Here is a 19937-nt window from a genome sequence, read left to right on the forward strand (position 1 = left end):
TATTGATCAAATTATTATATTCGTAACTTACGGAGATTTCTTTAAACGTACAAAAATATGAAGTACGGAAATTACCAACAGAAGCGTAACTATCAATGCCTCATTCCAAATTGTTTCAGAGTGGTTGAAATTCTGTTAGATTTATTCGATTTCGACGCAACGGTGCTTAATTTTTTTAAAAAGCTAATTCCCGTCAAAGTCTCTAAAATGGATTCATTTTTCTAAAGTTGACTCGTCAAAATAGGATTTGTCATGTGTTGATCGTAAAATAAAATATTTAACGATACAATGACGAAAGAAACGTGTTTCAGTGAATTTGTAGGAAATGAGTCATCGTGAAGTGAAATTGAATAAATGTACTAAATTTTCAATCATTTTGAAGCAATTTCAAACGAAGCATAGATATTTGATTCTCTGTATAGTTCCATTATTGATCGATTTCGTCGTTTTGAACAGATCTTATTAGCTTACGAACATAATATAATCTTTTAAATTAAACCAAATGAACGAGTGTATCTATAGTAATAGAATCAATCAAAAAAACTATCTAACTTAAGTCAAAGAACCTCCTTAAACCCTTATTTATTATATTGAAATTTTCCATTGACTGTTTTTTTTTCGACGTATCGATACAGCGGCTATAGATGATTAAAATCGATTGAAAATTCGGAACGCGCGCGCTTCAACTATTCTCGCGTAACGGTTTTGAGAACGTTATATAGTCTCGTTGCCTTGCACCAAAATTGGATACTGATTGTTGCTTCCTGGCGTTGAGACAGAGGCTCTGACAATGAGGTAATTGAAATTGTTACAGACGACAAGGAAATTGGTAACCGATGACGCGCTCTTTTGACCCGTTCGCTGTACAATTGAAGGAATAAGAGGAGGCTAAATTGTACAAGTAACGCCCGTGAGATAAGCGAAAAACATTCACAATCAGCGCGTTTGAATATGCATTCTTCAGACTCGTGGAAGATGAGGTTATATTGCTTTTTGTATAGATGTTGCACGTATACTGATAACAAGATTCTTGACCTCATATATTTAATTGTGAAGAAAAATCAAGGATATGTTGGTCAAAAGTGTACGCAGAACATTTTCCCGACGTTACATGTATAGGTACTGTATTAGCGAATCAGCCAACCTTTAAATTGGAGATTATAGAATTGTGAGCAAAAAAGTGAAGCCGAGTATTCAGCCTGTTTTCTCGCGTTCTCCCACGATTGATGGCAATTGAACGAAGCTCTAAGGCGAATCACGGATAGGCGAGGTGGGGGAATATTACTCTTGAACGGTCGCAAGACTGGACGTATACTTATTGTTAGTTGACAGTCTTTCGCATCACAGGCAAGTTTATTCTATTCCGCAGAGATTCGGAGATTTCGAATATTGCAATCGACGCCGATACGAGGCGGGCTAATCGGAAGTTACTGCTATTTAAATCGAGTCGCATATCGGTCAAATTTGGAAGTGATACCTATTTGATTGAAAGACAATGGAAGATACACGGAGAAAAATGACAAAACGAGTGTTGACAGATCGCGGTTAAGCATGTGATTTTGTTTATAAAAACGTTGTACTAGTGGTCAAAGGACATCGATAGTCGAGTTCTATTTCAAGGGTATTAATTTGGTTTTTCAATCAAAAATACAACCAACTCACACATGCGAAGGTTCTTCGGTATATTCAAAGGTAAATACACTTTTGTTTGACCCTTTCATGCATATATTTTTCCTTAAATGCGATTCACTTGAAATTTTGTATCATGGGCTTTTGGGGTCGCTGTATGGAGGATAGAGGTAAGGAGAACTATGTCCGTGTATAGAAAGTGTCCATAAAGTAGAGTACATATGAGATGGCGTTGCTGTAGCAGAAGGGACACATTTAAAAGAAAGCGCCAAAAATTGTCAGAGCAGGATAGAATTAAGCGGAGATAGATAGGTATACACTTTGTGAAGGCGCTGTTTTCAAAACACTTATTGAATGACATTTTCAAGTTCCAATTAAATAAAGTCATTTGTTCCATTTATTAAATCTATCGTCATGAAATTTTGAAATTCAGGATTGGGTATCAATAATGTCTTGTGGCAAGTTTTTAGGTTATATTGAGTATATTTCCATTTCACTACGTTAGCAGTTGATCATTGCATTTAGGGCACTTTTATCAACTAATCTAGTCATTACATCTACTTCTATATATTGCTACTTTCCTTTGACATACTTTACTTCATCTATAAAGGCCAAGTTCAAGTTGAACCCTTATTGTTTATCAGCACCATTCTGGTGACTTATTGAACCATTATTTGCTACGTTGTGGCGGACAATTTTCCAGTTGAAAATCCATATGACATTGTCTTCCTCTCCTGTACCCTCCATAGGTCGCTGATTACGAATATGAACTCGAAATTCGAAAATTTAAAGTGGCCGATCCAATATGGCGGATAAACAAAAACAACAAGATGAAAATTTTTTTGGTGTGTATTAAGTTTGTGCAAAAATCGGCATTTGAATTTCCATGGTGGATTAGCAGGAAATGCTTTTCTTCGTGGAAAAGTAAAAATTTCGAATATTTGTTTACATGTGCTATTTTTGCAATAAATAAATTTTGTATTTTTTTTAGACTTAGAAATATTTCTGGATCATGTAGAGCTAAAAAACTCGGCGGTTGTTACCAAAAAAATATTTAGATAAATAAAAGGCTGCGAAAAAACGTGGGGCGCTGGCATCCCAGCGTGAATTGAAAGATTAATCATATACGTGTAGTTACGTTTAATCAGCTTCGGTAAATAGAATTCACTGGTAAATTTGACTATAAATAGGATTCCATCCCCGCCCGCTGGTATAATAAATATATTAGAACAAAAGTTTGCAAGTTTTCTCAGTTTTATTTGAATCGCGAGATTGGATGTACAAAATACACAGTGATTTTTAATAAGTAACAGTTCTGTACTTATCAACTGAATGTTATGCCGTAATTTTCACTCGTAAGGAGTATCATAAAATATATGTAGATTGAGTATTTATCGATTTACTTACAATACTCATAAACAATGAAGATCTCTTTAAAATTATAGATTCAGCAAGAACGGGAATTATAAACGAAAACTTGGATATCGTTGGTTCATTTCAAATCTTTTAAAAATTGTTAAAAATATGTGAAATCCTCAAATTTAACTCTACGATGGCTCATTTCATTCAAATACCGACTTCATACAGTGAAATGCTATTTTTTTGACATATTGACATTGTTGAATATTTAACTTCACAGCATTGCACCGATATTTATTATGATCAATAAATGGTAATATTGTATTGACTATTGGAGAAGAAGAAACTGATCCAGTAACTTTATTGAAAATGATCTTCTGTATAAAATGCGCCATAAGCCAAAATCGAACCAATCTACTAGATTTTCAGCTATGAATTGAAGCGATTTGAAATGAAGTATCGATGTCTAAGTTTTTGTTTATAATTCTAGTATTTATTGTTCTTGTATTTCAAAGGAAATCTTCGTAGTTTATGAATATAATAATTTGATAGATATTCAATGCACAACTATATCATAATAAAATTACAGCAAAGTATCGATTTTTAATCAGTCAACCTCCTTCAGATGCTCTGGCATAGAAAAAGTAGTTTTAGTACTAAAACGTGTATTATATTCACATAGTTTTGCCTGTAGCTAGATTTCGTCTTCTACCATTAATGAACGTTCCGTGACCAAGCGTCATATCAACCATTATTTAAGATAAAAACCGAAGCTTGAGTCGTTTACATTGACCGCGTATAAGTATAATGACTTAGCTATAAACACGAACTACATACAGGTATTCAGTTTATTACAGTTATTGCTGCAATGGAATATATTGAAAGCTATATCGGAATATTGTGTACGTTTTTACTTGAAGTCGTCATTTTATGCGAACGATAAATTTATATACGAACCAGAAATTCTCTTCACCGGGTTTGCCATTTACACGTAAATTCTACATATTACGTACGTATAGTATCGATCTCAGTATAGAAAGAAAAAGGGTGAATTTGCTCGGTCAGTAAAGGTAGGAGTATTACACGACCCTAAGATAAAAGCCGCATCTTTGCAGTTTACTTTTATACAAAGAGAAGTTCAAGTCTTACAAAAAACACACTTCATAATGTACGATTTCAAGGGAGAAAGATGATGCTGATGTGAGTCCGGCTCGTGGAGTGTACCATTGTTGATATTTTGCAAGTGACGTTTGATCTTACACGGGGAACAGGTATTTTGGATATGAGTAGCTAATTAGATGTATTCAAAGACGTGAATAAAGAAATCAAAGACGTTTAAATTCTTTCTATAAATGTTTCTCGACTTTGTCTTTCCTTCCTTCTTAGCTTCTACACGTATATTTGTGGTTTACTCTCAGCGAAAAGTTTTCTGGCGGCTACAAAATTGACGAATTTGAATCGATATAATATTCTTTATAATTCTGGTTCGGATCATGAATTATTTTGATCACAAACATTTTAGCAAGAGTGAGAGTAAATGAATAAGTGCGGACGTTAAGGTTAACGAAAAAAACAAATTGTTTCTCAAGTCTTTGAATTATTCTTTGATCTTGCTCTAAGCTGCTCATACCTAAATTACGCGTTTCCTATCTTAAATCAGACTCGTTTCTAAAATATTCACCTGAGGTGATTAAAATTGATCACCCTGTATATTACAATTATAACTCGAGAGTAAATAGTACATGCTGATCAAAAAGTTGCGTCATTTGCAATTATAACACGCCTCGTGTGATGAATGTGCAGGTATGTCTATACTACTTTGAAAAATCCCGTAATACCTTTTATGAAATGTGACAACTTATTGAAAAATTTTGAAAATTTAGATCAATTTCACTGTGATGTTCAACCGGGAAATTTCGTTACGTTATGTGTAATTAGTTGATTGCTCAAGAAACCTAAAGAATTCTACTTTAAATTTCAATTTCATACATAATGCTTATTTCAATCAATTGAACTAGTTTTGCGAGCATCATTTTTTCTCACGGTCAGTCGTAGCCTCAGATCCACTGAAACGAGACTGAGTTTACCGTTTTTACTTAGCGTTGAAACTAGCTCAATCTTTTTTTACTTGGCATGATAAAAGTCAAGCTACAATTTACTGGGTAGAAAAATGACAAACGTTAGAATAAATAAACCGACGGCCAATAAATAAAGATCCATTTCTCAGTCAATTTGTGTCCCGTGGAATCACGCGATTAACTTTTGCCGAGGAAGTATTTTAGCACTTTGAACAATAACGGAGATATTGTCGTGGGAATTCTAAAATGGGACACCTTGTGTGTAATTATTATGCATTTTTTTGGATGATGCACTGGTTTATACCTTACATGTGTCGGCATTAACGTCGCGATCACCATATAAGTTTGCATAATAGACGTAAATGTGTTCGTCTTCAAACGTTTTCCTCTCGTATATCCAGGTATTGTACATCTAGGCAGGTAGTGCCGGCTAGAGTGAAATCGTCTTCATTTATTACGTGTTCAACTGTGTAAGCTGTATATTATATTCATTCGGTGCACTGTCTGTGTTGACTAATTCATAATGCGATTATACTATTGGTCAAAATGTGTTTCTGTGAAATCAAACAAATTTATTCATTTCAATCATTATTCGTTTACATAACAATGGGCAGATGTGAAATCGCCCGTGAAAATTTGGATCGATTCGATAGGACTTCATTCATATGACGTGAATTATTTATATTGATCAACAAACCTGTCTGCTGCTACAGTCTCCAGACAAACAGATCACACTCAAAAAGCAAAATAGTCAAACGACGAAACGAGTGTCTTAAATTCATGATTGAAAAAATTTTCTTCCTCTGCAAAGAGTTATCCATAACAACTATATAAAAAATATAACAGAAAACGACAGACCGAGCATGATACTAAATTCGGATGAAAAGTTTTTTTGCCATGCTAGTCCGTGGAGGTAAATGAGGTAATTGACTTTTCAATTCAGGTAATCGTCATTAATGTGATAGCGAAAAACTCGATGCTTTTTGCTTTGTCACGTTTCACTTGAGACAGTGCGGATAAGACAATTATAGGAATGGCCATTACACGAAGGAACAGGATTATTTGAGTCAAGTGATATTCATTTGATTCAATAGTTACTTAAATTATCAAAATATTTTTTTGCCCTACGTATGCGTAATATGGGATTTTACCCGTTTTGCGGGTGTAAAACCCCGTTTTGCACACTGGTATGTGTAAGATGAAAACAGATCGAAATTCTCCGAATCGTTGTCTCTCGCACTCATAGTTGTGGTTAGGATGATTCTAAGAATTGTTATTCAGTTTATTGCCAGGAGAATTATTATTTTTTTATATTTAATAAAAATTTAATATCATTGTTACGTGTTCGTCCGGGGGGAGGGGGGGGGGGGGCGAATTCAGTTAATATGTTTGTTGAGTTAAAACCTTTCTGTGGTAAAACCAGAAATTTATATTATCATTACCTCTAATAAATATGAATAAACATATTTTTTCACAATAAGGAATTATTGTTCTTTAGGGGGATGCCGAATTCAGTTAATTTTTTTTTTCATTACTTAAAAACCTTTCCATGATGAAACCATAAATTTATATTATAATTAATTCAAATAAATATGAATATTTTTTAACAATAAAATATTATTGTCCCCCCCCCCCCCCAATGTCCCGGTGGAGGCAGCCATATCAAGCTGGAACCGCCACATTCGAAAATCGAAAAATTTCCTATGGAATAGTTAAGGGCTAATTAGAGGCTAATTAAATGCTCTATTTTCGAATTAAATGCTCCGCGTTTTTTAAAAGAAACCTGTGGCGGTGCCAGCTTGACATAAACCTGGAACCGCCACACCGAAAAAAAACGGAAAACAGGTGAAATTTCGGAAAAGTGTTAGGGTCATAATTAAAGGCTAATTAAAGGCTCTTGGAATTCCTCATCTTTGAATTCGTTGTTCGGCGTTTTTCAAAAAAAACCTGTGGCGGTGCCAGCTCGAGATAAACCAGACTTAAAAAAAACGGGAACGGGGTCAAATTTCAAAAAAGTGTGAGGGTCATACTTAAAGGCTAATTAAAGGCTCCCGGAAAACCACCTGCTCGAATTAACTGCTCCACCCCCGAGGGGTGGAAACCACCAAAAAACTCGAAAAATCAGTGTAACTTTTGGACGCAACGACTTACAGAGTTCGTAGGGGTGCTAAAATTACTCTAGAATTAAAGGCTCCCGGAATATCATCCGCTCGAATTAACTGCTCCACCCCCGAGGGTGGATTTTAATTCTTTAATTCTGGAGTAATTTTGACACTCGTACGAACTCTGTAAGTTGTTGCGTCCAAGAGTTACACCGATTTTTCGAGTTTTTTGGTGGTTTCCACCCCTCGGGGGTGGAGCAGTTAATTCGAGCGGATGATATTCCGGGAGCCTTTAATTCTTGAGTAATTTTAGCAGCCGTACAAAATCTGTAAGTTGTTGCGCCCAAAAGTTACACCGATTTTTCTAGTTTTTGGGTGGTTTCCACCCCTTGGGGGTGGAGCAATTAATTCGAGCGGGTGGTTTTCCGGGAGCCTTTAATTAGCCTTTAATTATGACCTTCACACTTTTTTGAAATTTGACCTCGTTTCCGTTTTTTTTAAGTCTGGTTTATCTCGAGCTGGCACCGCCACAGGTTTTTTTTGAAAAACGCCGAACAACGAATTCAAAGATGAGGAATTCCAAGAGCCTTTAATTAGCCTCTAATTAGCCCTTAATTATTCCATAGGAAATTTTTCGATTTTCGAATGTGGCGGTTCCAGCTTGATATGGCTCTTCTCCACGCCCATGTACGAGATCTTCTTCCTGTTTTCTTTTGCAATGTTTGTACAATGTCTTCTAATTTTACGGCTCGTAGGGTAAAAAATATTGTTTGCATCACGAGCGTAAGAATTTACACCTTCGTGCGATCTCGCCGAGCACTCGGGGTATAAAACCGTGTTTTACGCTCTAGATACGAAAACTGCTATTGTCAAACGAAATACTTGTGGCACCATAATATAGAACAGAATAAAGTTTTTGAATGATCATGCTGACCATCAATTTAGTTACGATAACACGGTGTGAGTTCCTTGAGATAATGTGAATTTTTCATCAAGAAAATGTGTGATTGATATGACTAAAAATTTGATTGAACGCACCTCAATCGTTTTGTTGAAAAAATATGAAATTGTTGTATCAAAACTAATTAAACTTGTTCTAATTCATGTTTTGTTGAGTCAAGAGTTCAATGGTTGAGCAGGTAATTAAATTTGTTGCTTCAAAAATCTTTTGCATTAACTGAACATTAGGTATATTTAAGCGCACAAAACGTATTCTTCGAATGAAATCATTTACAATTCTATAGGCGCAAAATTTTGTAGGATTTACTCGATATTTAATGGGTGAAAACCGAAAACTTATTGTTGCATATGTCAAAATATAAATTGAACATGTTCACTTTTTATTCATTTGTAGTCGATATCAATTTTGAGGACTCGAAACTAGGTATTATGCGTTCTTCGTTTATAATAAGTCTGATGATAAATTTATCTTATATTATCTGTGTCTGACTTCCTAACCGACTACCCGGTTTTATAAGTATCTCTGAAACTCTTTCCGTAGCAAAAGAGTTCACTGCCTAGTGGCCGTTTATAGTACTAGTATACTGATGTTTACGTTGAATGTATTCTATACTTGTTTCAAACTATGTGGTGTTTCTTTTACCTCGTAAAGAAACTAGTGCAACTGATTCAACTATTTACGCCAAACAAGCTCCTGTTAGATCAACAAAGTATAGTATTGAATCAGTGTAAATTTTTTATTGGCTAGATTTATGTACTTATTTCATTTGAAATATCTAATTGTTTCTGTCAACGAACATGCGACTTGGAGGAACAATATATAAACTTGAAATGAAATGATATTTAGTGGACTCAATTTCGGGAATACATCAAGAGATTTACTCGAATCAATACTTCACTCAATTGCGGCAAGAAAGGCTTTGGTTGAATCAAGGAATTCGCTTGACTAAATCATTTTGAAAATCCAACTGAATCGCAGTTGTTGAATGAAAGTCATCGTATTTGGAACAAATAAGGGATACTAGAGTGAAGTGAATGAATTTAATTCAACAATTTCGACTCAGTTATGTTTGTCGAAATGATTTAGTCAAGCGAATTCCTTGGTTCAAGAATTCCTTTTCCTCGATGTAGAGATTCTCAAATGACTCGGCACTACAATCCATATCTTCTCGCTGAAATTTCGCGAGAAATTTAGTATTTTTGAATCCACACAAATCCTACTGTGAACTAATTATAATGATTATTTGATCAGTTACATGGAAATAAATTGCGAATCTTTCTTACTTCTTTATACTGTTGGGATTACGTGAAACGGCGGCATGAGAATAAAATGCACTTTCCTCTTTATCGAAACACCTTTCAATCATGCGTATGGGACATTCCAGGACATTTTGACCAGTCTCGATTTTCACCTCCTCAAATTTTCAAATGATTTTAGTATAAAAGCCCCTGGTTTGGGAAATACTCATGAATTTGTTTCAAATTTTCAAAAGTTCCCCAAAAAAAAAAAAAAAAAAATTGTGGATTGCAACAAATCGGTCTCGATTAATTTGAGATTTTCACTCAATTTCCTAGACCTTGTAAGCTAGTTTGGTTTATTGAGAGATTAAGCTCCGGATTGTAAATAATTTCAATCTCTCTAAAAACCATAAAAATAAAAACTTACTCAAAAGTGAACCGAAAGTGGACAAAACCATTGAAGTTTAGAAGAAACAAGCCGTAAAAATATTATTTTTCTGATACTTTGTGGATAATTTTTTTAAGGGTTTACAATTTTTTTTTGTGGATATTATCGAAATATGTGCAGGTCTAATTGTGAGATCGGAAATGAAAGCTACTTGAACACAAATTATCTCAGTTGGTGGACTTTGCATAAATTTCTCACTCCATGGATAGAAAATCATTTTTATTGATGCGATAAACTATCTAATTTGTAATACGATGTATAAAATCAACGGTCAAACGGTGCGATCAAAATCAATAGTAACCTCGATAGAATAGTAGTTTGCATACCAACGCCGTAAAAGGAAACTTTTGTTCAGCTGAGCAAGGATCGCGAAATCCACGAAAAACCGGCAAGTTATTCGGCCGTGGTGCGAACATTGTTTTTCGGTATAGCAGCCGTAAAGTATGCCACATGGTCTCGCCTCCGGCCGTAAAGTGGGGGTCAGGGTATCAACACATGTAGCGTAACTTGCATATCTAGTGATTCTAGTAATTTAACAGAAGTTACACCACTCTCAAAGTCGGCATGCAACCAAGGCGTATTTGATTGAATTACGCGTAATGCGTAACTGATAAAACCAAATAACCAATTGTGGATCAGAGTTTCTGCTATAAACTCAAATGAAAATGCTATGCAGATTTGCGATTGGTTTTTGTAGCCTACGCCTCTCGGAACGTACGCTTCATGGTAAACTAGTACTCTACATACGAGTATGTGTGAAGCGAAATATAATATGAAATATTGTACAAAATAGGGTTGAATTTTTTTAGGTTATGTTGATCTGACGCCTTCGCCTTATGCTGAATCTCTTGATCTTGATATGCCACTATAATATATGACGTATGAAGATATATCTCCAAACGATATTGAATCTGTTAGTGTAATAAACTCATTATAAAACTAGTTTTTATGACATGCTTACTATACTAACACAAGTACATCAGTGTTTCTTCCGCCAGAAATCAGCTTTGGCGTATCGACAGTAGCGCAAAGTGCGTAAAATAACTAGGCGTAAGTTGGGCGTACGCAAGTTACGCTCCATGTGCTGACACCCAGTACGTGTCTGTAAAATTATACTTTACGACCGGAAAACGCAATCATAGTGGGGTACTTTACGGCTACTATATCGAAAAGTATATTCCCTTGTTTAGGAAACCCATTATTTTTTTATTTGAATATAGTACCTACCCCGTATACCTACGTATAAAACCCTCTAGACTTTCATGACATACCGATAAAGTTGTGATAAGTAAGCATGCCTGTTGAAAAATATCGTCCTACAATTAAATTAAAATCTATGTATTCTTACGTTGCAGGGACCTGACTGACTCATTACCTCAAGTACGATGAGATACAAAGTAAGTTTTTAATCACTTAATAAATAAGCCTACTCGGAAGCATCCACGTTGAAAAAGTGTCCGCAAGTCAGTAAGAGAGAGGAACGTAACACTACTTGCGCTCTCTTTCTACGGCAGGAGCGTACCTATCGTAATTGAGTGCCCCGAGCATTGCATTGATGGATCTGACTGATATGAATACATATTAGTATCTAGTGGGTCAAGTTATTGAAACAAACAGTCAATAATATCAATGTTTAACATATTTTCAAATGAGACAATACAATTTATAAATGTGGAACGGGCATTTTCACGGAAAAATCTGATAGAAATGCGAGGTTTCAACGGCATGATTTTAGTAAATAAATTTAACTTATTAGACAACAATAACAATACTCCAACGTCTTTGTTAGATACATTCTGACACATTCGATAACCCTAGAAATTTTACGACCCAAGGTATTGGATCAGTGTGTTGGATGACCGTTTGCGGTGCCGGCCGTACACCGCAGGCTCTTTTTTGTTTGGTGCTCATCCAACACCGTGGGTCGTAAAGTTTCTAGGGTTATCGAACGAGTCAGAATCTATCACAGGGTGCGATCTGGAACTAGCAGCGCTAAAAAATCACTAGAAAATAGACAGAGCTACTCACAAACTGGGCAGCGCAAAAGAAATAAAAGATTGTTGACAGCACTGGGAGCTAATATCGGAACACAGCCTAAGTGTCTGTACTATACATCACAACACATGTACGAAAAATTCGATCGTGAATCGTTGAATTAAGTACCTCTTCTTTTCAAATGTGATCCTAATATAAAACGTACGGATAATTGCGAAGCACTACAATTCATTGCTATCCCTTATCATGAACTCTGCATAAACATGTAACTTCCCGTTATGAGTGCGTTTTACTCATCCGTTTCATCACTCTCATGATAGCAAGGTGTACATAACGCGCATCCTATTGGTCAAGTTGCAGATTTTAGGATACCGTATTGGTACCTACCGAATTGAAGTTTCTTCATGTAGCTAGCTACCTATTTCTCATAATTCCCCTCTTTAATACACCCTTAGAGAGTACGAAGTTACACGATGGTGGCTGATGTGTATTACTCGACATATATTTTCTACCGATGGTCTCAATTCAAAATTATATGAATTGATTAAAAGCATTGCAATTTCTTTGTACTCCAGTTGACCAGTGAAAGTTATTTGTAAAACAAGATTTGAACTCTCATTTGCATGTTAGGACAAGTGCGCAACAAAATGTATCCATCTATCACCATCAATTTTCTTCTTACTCTGTATCTGGTACCACTTATTTGAATAAGAGAATCCCATTTCACTAACATTTAGGAATATGCCAAATTTTTGTGAGGTTATGTACACAAAGTTTTATGAAACTAAGCTTCACTGACATAAGAGGATGCTTTCCATCGCGTTGAATGTCACTTATTCTGACGATTATCAAAGCCCATGCAGAACTTGTGCGAAAATGCCACAATCAACGCAATTCTACATGTAATCCCGAACAACAATATTTAAAAACTTATCTGTTGCATGCGGGAATAAGGTCAGGAAGTGTATCTCTACGACCAGTGATGAACCAATTATAGGAATACATTTCTTGGCATTATTGTTGCGTAAGACAAAGTTTTTTTAGGCGATTTTATTCGGTATTGCATGTAGAATCGCGCTGATTCCGGCATTTCGACACCAGTGATGCGTAGACTTTGATAATAATCAAAATATATGTAATGTTTAATGCGGTAGGTAAAGACTGAGTATAGCATCCTCTTGAGAATACAGTACAGTCTTCTTTACCGAAAAAAAACTTACTTTATATAGTTTGAACGGAACAAGTGGTAACTATAAGCACAATTTTACATGCAATGCCGAATATAAGTATTTAAAAAATGTTTGTTTACGCAAACAATAACGATAGAAAAAGTATTCCTGTGATTGAACCATTAATCGCAGATATACCATTTCTGGCCGTAATTTTGCATGAAACATTTTTCAATATTTCTAATCGGAATTGGCTTGAATTGCGACATTCAAGGCATTTCCATTTCAGTGATGCACAGGCTCTGATAGTACTTCATATGATAAGTAAATGACTTTTTGCAACGGTGCGCGTGAAATTCGTTTTTTACGATTCGATATCGGGTTGATGCTGTTTATACAACAGTATGCGTAAAATGAAAAATCTCTGCCCAGAGGAAAAAACACGATCCAAATTGAGTAATTAAAATTATGTTACTTTCGTGGCTTTATCTTTACACCTGCCAGTGGACATAACTCAAACCACGTTGGATTTTGTTGAATATTTTAATTTTTTTTAAATCTATTATATATTCTATAAACAAACAAATAACTCCTACGTTAAAAAGTAGATGGACATTTTTTGGCATCTGCTGCCCACTTTGTGAGAGATTCTATCGTTGACATTTTGCTACAGTTTGTGCTCGAGTAGGTATTACTAAAATTCCCGAGTTCCTCAAAAATGTTGGGTTTGCCAAAAATTGCGGAGTTTTCGAAAATTTTGCTCGCGGCTATTTTCGCTTCTCCAAAAATACCGGGATTTCTAAAGTGAACAGAGATTTTTGAAAATTTCGGACTACCCGAAGTTTTCGGACTACCCGAAGTTTTTGGACTACCCGAAGTTTTCGGATTACCCGAACTTTTCAGATTACTCGATGTTTTCGGATTACCCGAAGTTTTCGGATTACCCGAAGTTTTCGGACTACCCGAAGATTTCGGGTTTGTCAAAAAACCGGACCCGATGCAAACCGGACCCGGATCCGAGTTCGAGTACCCGAAATTTTGGGTACCCGCATACCCCTAACTGGTAATATATAATTTGCCCCCAATTTTAAGGAGGTCGTTAAACATTTCACTTGTCCAAAATAGTGGATTCGTTACAGTAGAAATTATCACAGCTGTAGTACCATTAGCTGTGATTTGTTTTTCCCTGCAGAGGTCATAACATATTTTGTTGTCCTGATGAAACGACCTTCTTGTAATTTCGAACGAGAGATCGGTATACTCGAGCACAAACTGTAGCCTACGAGTTTTTCGGGTAACCCGGAATTTCCGGGTCACTCGAGATTCTTGGGTAATGCGAAATTTTCGGGTACCTGACCTGAAAGTAATCCATTTTACCCGACCCAACCCAACCATAAGAATTTCAGTACCCGCACACCCCTATTGCCAATAGATTTGTGCGCGATAAAGCTTACCCTGATATAATTAATCAAGATTAATTGACTGCATCTGAGTTGAAACCCAGAAATATTATGATTAATTCAATGAGTCATGAGTACAAATTTGGAGGTATAACATTTTGTCGTCGATTCGACGATAATATCAAAATTGGCAGATTTAACTTAGAAAACGCTTTGACAACATTTTTTTCCGGATTTTACTTGGGGCATACTAAGGATTAACGGAGTATCAGTATCACTAGCAGTATGCTGATTTTATCAATCAGGTAACTAATTGCGGCCTAACAAATTATAATTCTTTCCTTAACAATAGGTGAACGACCCGGAGAATCATGCTGGGCAAACTGAACTCACCAGACAAGCATCCAACGCATCGTGGTACGTTCGTTATTAACGAATTTACGCATTTGAATATTTTAGTCCCTGGAATTCTATTGTACCATTAATATTTGTTGTGCTGTTATTTTTACCCAATGGTGTAAAACGCCCTCACATTATTGAGTTTTGATGTTTATTTTTCCACAGCAGTTCGTGAAAGATCGATTTATACATAATAGGTACATTCATTTACTTTTTTCCCAGGCAATACAATAGGAATGCAGATACGATGAAATCGAGGTCAAAAGAAGCGATACTGATTCTAGTCGCGGGGCTGTTGACTGTGGCCGTTATCGCACTCGTAGCTACGCTAATCTTGCAAATGGCCGTATTCAACAAAGAGGAATATAAAGAGATGTGCCAGAGCGAGGAATGCGTCAAAACAGGTGATCATAATAGTATATTGTGTTACAAGAGCGGAAAGTGGGTGATTTCCGATGAGAGTGAAATTTGCAGCGTGATCCGCAAAGGTGAGTGCTGAAGTCGCACGAGTATTAACAGGATCGCAGCATGAGCCAATAAAACCGCTGTACTAACGCGAATAAGATCTCGCCCATTTGCACGTTGGACATACGCTAATTTTTCCAACACTTATGAAGGCGAATTTGACTTGAAAGCAAGGAAGGTGAAACCGATAGCGCGTAAGCTTGGGGTTAGGTAACTTACGCTAAATGACGAAAATTCGCATGCGTGAAAGAATGCCCGGATCGGTAAGTACTGTATTTCATTAGTGCACATGCGCCAACGTAATTTTACCGCACTGTTCTGAAATTGGCCTCTTTACGCATGCTCGTTAACTGACACGGAGTTAGGACTAGAGGGAATTGACCTTTGCGCCACCTATGGTGAGCCTTCGTCGATGGAAACTACTGATCTAAACAAACTCAGAACCTCGACGTTACAAGTTGCATACGAAACTAACCTACCTAATCGGGAATTCCTTTAATTTTCTTTTATACGCAATCGGCGATTCGTATCTCAAACATTTCCTCGCCCAGAAGCTTTAAGGTTATGGCCAGCACACTTGCACTGACGTAGGCATTTATAGATTCTTTGAATAAAGTGCATAGAGGGATCACCAACGACGGCTGACCGGTATCGTAGTGTGCTGCATGTGTGGGTTTTTCCCCTTTTGTCTCCCGTTTCACTCTAAGTACCTACCTAAGCACTGATACTCCGTTGAGCGAGAGAACGACACAGCATCGCGCAGGTTCGGGCTGAGCAGGTGCGGGGTGGGGATAGTGGAGCTCGCTACTCACGACCAGTATCGTATATTTATGCTCTGCACCAAAAGTCCACGCTCTGTAAAATGACTAATAGGTGGAATAATATGAACATTGCGGTCTCATTATATCTCGAATACATTTGTTCTACTTCCTCGTCCACATTCTCTGCCATCGGATGTATTAATGAACCAGAATAACGAAACCAAATTCAAATCTTACACGTCCGAACTCACTCGCAACTTTGCAACGACTGACGCTTGACAGTTTGAAACAATTTGAAATTAGTCATCATGTTTAAAATCAATCGTTAGATTTCAGTACCTAGGTATGTACCCTTGTCGGCTATAGCCGGATCTGACCAGCTGCGAAATTCGTTTGGTTACCTGGATTCTCTGGTTTCTATACAAACTAGATGACTGACAAGCGTCCATGGCCTGAGTCGATTAGTAACAGACGAAATTGACACCAGCGCTTCAATAGCCTCCATAGAACTAACGAATCACATGGTTCACTGATGTCATTGGTTAAAGTGACAGAACCATGTGACTTGATCTGTTCCTGATAGACTATCACCCTCGTGACCCGTTAGTTTAACTTCGGGTATCGCAGTACCAGTGTCGGTTTTTGGGGCTTCTAATCGGCACAAGCTGCCATGTGCAGGAAGCATAGGAGTCAACCATCCAGTTAATATACAGATCAGTACCTGGACTGCGTAAAGTAGGTGGCGCATTGGGTGGGAGCTGATCGAACTGGGCGCCTATGGTTTCGTAAGCGTGTCGTTCTCTCGCTGAACGGAGTATAGTTGTCCGTCCATAGAAATATTTAGAGCAGGTAAGAGATGGGTCTTCATGCAAGTGGGAGCGTTCGATGAATAGAGAGAGAAAAAAGATCCGGGAGCTCTCTGCCCTTCTCTAACAACGTATGCGTATAACAGACAAAAACGGTTCTATGATCTTTCATCTTGATACATTCACCGGACATTTCCAGCGCTGCCTCACCTCCTCTATCAATAACTGCATGGCTTCGTCCTCCTATTTCTAACAATGTGAAATAGCTCCCATTCACCGGAAAATTTTGAACCGCATGTAATATATTACATTTGTATTCCTCTCAGAAAAACGTCGAAATATGTGATTTGTGGTTTTTCTCAGAGTATCGTAATTCTGAGAAAATACAGTAACCAGAATAAATACAACTTACGTAAGTATTTAGTTCATATTGAATTCTTACTACAGCAAGACATCAAATGAAAACACGTGTTAACGCAATATTTTCATCCGATTGTTTTCTCTTAATGGTCATCAGGCTCAACTTATTGTTAATGTTATAGATCTCCTTTTTCGTTGCTTAATCTAATTATAGTATATCTGCTGTATCATACAAAATAGCCAGTTTTACCCATCCCAGACGAATATTTCAAAAATAAAAAGAGGTACCGGAAAAATGTTGTACAAAACTTACGGGGCTCCAAGAAAAAAAGATAATGCTGATATGGGTCAATTTGTGGATTGTGCTATTTTTGAGACCTTACAAATAAAGTCTAATTTTACATAAGGAATAACATGATATAAGATCAGCTGATAACAAGATTAAAGAAGATATCAAGCATGTAAAATTTTTGTGTTCTTTGTTACTTCAGCTTCCGCACTTATTCACTGTCTGAAATCCTCACAAAAGAGGTTGTGATCATAATTCATAATTTTAACTAAAATTAGATAAAATATTATGTAGGTTCAAACTCACCAGTTTTGTATCCACGGGAAAATTTTTCAGCACGAGTGAGGGACAACAAATACGTACAGAAGCTAAGATAGAAGAAGAAAAAACTCGCCAAAAAATTTTCAAAGAAAAAATTTCACGTCTTTGAAATCGTGTTTGTATTTTCACTATCGCCGAGCAGCTCACACGAAAAAAGAACCTTAACTTGGGTTAAAGTCCGTACCTCATCTTATAGATAATAAATTAAATTCCCATAAGAACAAAGTTAAGGGTGCGAATTGACACCCGTATGGAGAGTTTTTTCCGTGGGTGAATATCGAAAATAGAAGTTTCCTGTATAAAATCCGACGTTTCTTTTAGACTCTTAAAAATTACATAGTCCACAATTCGGTCCACATCAGGATCGTCTGTCTCCCTTGAAACTGTTCAAATTTAGTAAAACATTGTTTTGTAACTCTTTTCGATTCTGAGATTTGCGCCTGCATTAAGGCTGCAAATCCTGTTTGTGAGATATTTGGATATAAAATTAATAATCAACGGTGCACATTACATCAGTTAAAATTACTCAAATGTAATATTCCGTAGAGAGACAGTGAACATAAATGAACCAAGCATTATTAAGGCGCCGCTGAACTCGCTTGTCATACATATACCTATATACCTATATATATATATATAGGTTTTCGAGTCAAATTAGGCTAGGTTATGTTAGGTTCGGGTATTTCCGGATAGATTCGGGCAAGTTCGGGTAATATATATATTGTTACAAAGGGTGAAATCACCCGTTTTGTCCCCTTTTTAATGATCTAGTAGTCATCATAGATAAAAGACGTTTATAAACCTCTTATGTCTTTCAAAGGAATAAGGTTGCTGCGTCAACCTACATTATTGTAAAAGCAGTCTATCTCGAGACTTTAAAAGGAGAGCTTCGTCACAAAATAAATCCTTTTCCTCTCTTAATTTTCCGCTTCGTAACATTGGTGTCAGAAGTGGGATTCTTCTGAATCTCGTCAGAGTTTTGAGTGGATTTTAAGTGATAAGAAGTATACCAAAAATGCAAAGATCTCCGAGGGCATCACGCGCGGAGCGGCGGGCTGCTGGACGCGTTTCGTCGTGTCAGCGCTCCCTTGAACCGGCGTTTCCACCCGTTTCTCCTCGTTTGGAAGCTGAGGTTCAGCCCCAGCCCCAACTAGCTCTCTTGGCAGAGCTCATCCAAGGAAATCAAGATTTACTGACGCGACAGAAACAGCAGCAACAACAACACCAACAACAGCTACAACTGTAGCAACAAGTACAGCAGAATCTTCTGGACGAACTCCTCTCGCAACAGCGTCAACAACAGGAAATCGTGTCCCAGGCGCTGATCGGGGTCCTGCAAGGTGTGCAGAAGCTTCAGGAGCGGCCGCAGGAATTCCCAATACGCCCAGTTCCGTCCCCAGGTAGAAGGACTTCTCTTCCTTCAGTCCCGGTCCCAGCAAGGAGGACCTCCTTTCATTCAATTCCGGATCAATCAAGGTCTGACGCCATTTATGGGGGAGGCGAAATTCCCCCTGTTGCTAAAAATTTTCCACCTGCTCACGTCTCGCGACAAGCTCAGGTTAGCTCTTTTCCGCAATGCCAAGATGTTCCGTCACGTGATATTTCAGAAGTAGTTGAGCCTCCTGTCGCGTCGTCTCATCCTAGCGTGGATATTCAGTCAGACTTCTTGGCCTTTTTAAAATGGCGCGGAACTGTCAATGTTCTCCCTCCGCAGACTCGGAGCTCGTTCGGACTCAATCAGGTCTCTGTACCTGCCGCGGGTACTGTAGAGTTGCCCTCGAAACAATCGAATTTGAAGCCCGGTTCGTATGACGGTTCGTCTGCTTGGAGTCTATACGAACGTCAGTTCGACATGATAAGTAAGATTAATGGTTGGAGTCCGTCCCAGAAAGCAGCTAATTTGACAGCGTCTTTGTCTGGTCCGGCCTTGGTAGTTCTTGGATCGCTTTCAGATTCGGATTCTGAAAAATTCGGCAGCATTTGTGCGGCTCTTAAACTTCAGTTTGGCGAAGAACATCTTTCCAAACTTTATTTCACTCAGTTTGAAAATAGACGTCAAGGGCCCAAGGAAGATTTAGCCTCTCTCGGAAATGACATCGAACTTCTCGCTCGACATACCCTTACTGATTGTGCAGAAAAAGCTAGAGATCAGATAGC

The 19937-nt window shown here is 37.3% G+C and overlaps 1 protein-coding gene across 5 annotated transcripts in view; it reads left to right on the forward strand.

The window, feature by feature from the left end:
• The window catches only part of LOC124211091 (endothelin-converting enzyme 1), a 54928-nt gene that overhangs the window by 10463 nt on the left and 24528 nt on the right, over window positions 1–19937 (forward strand). Inside the window, exons 1-4 of one of the 5 annotated variants that reach the window (XM_046609806.2) lie at window positions 1025–1692; window positions 11171–11212; window positions 14732–14796; window positions 15001–15182. In XM_046609806.2, the coding sequence (XP_046465762.1) occupies window positions 11201–11212; window positions 14732–14796; window positions 15001–15182 (259 nt within the window). In that variant the 5' untranslated portion in view covers window positions 1025–1692; window positions 11171–11200. Of the gene's footprint in view, window positions 1–1024; window positions 1693–10921; window positions 10988–11170; window positions 11213–14731; window positions 14797–15000; window positions 15183–19937 lie in introns of those variants that run through there. The other 4 variants (XM_046609803.2, XM_046609804.2, XM_069133283.1 and 1 more) reach the window with 4 other exon arrangements.

The sequence above is a fragment of the Neodiprion pinetum genome, chromosome 2 (genome assembly GCF_021155775.2).
Source record: "Neodiprion pinetum isolate iyNeoPine1 chromosome 2, iyNeoPine1.2, whole genome shotgun sequence".
Classification (NCBI taxonomy): domain Eukaryota; kingdom Metazoa; phylum Arthropoda; class Insecta; order Hymenoptera; family Diprionidae; genus Neodiprion; species Neodiprion pinetum.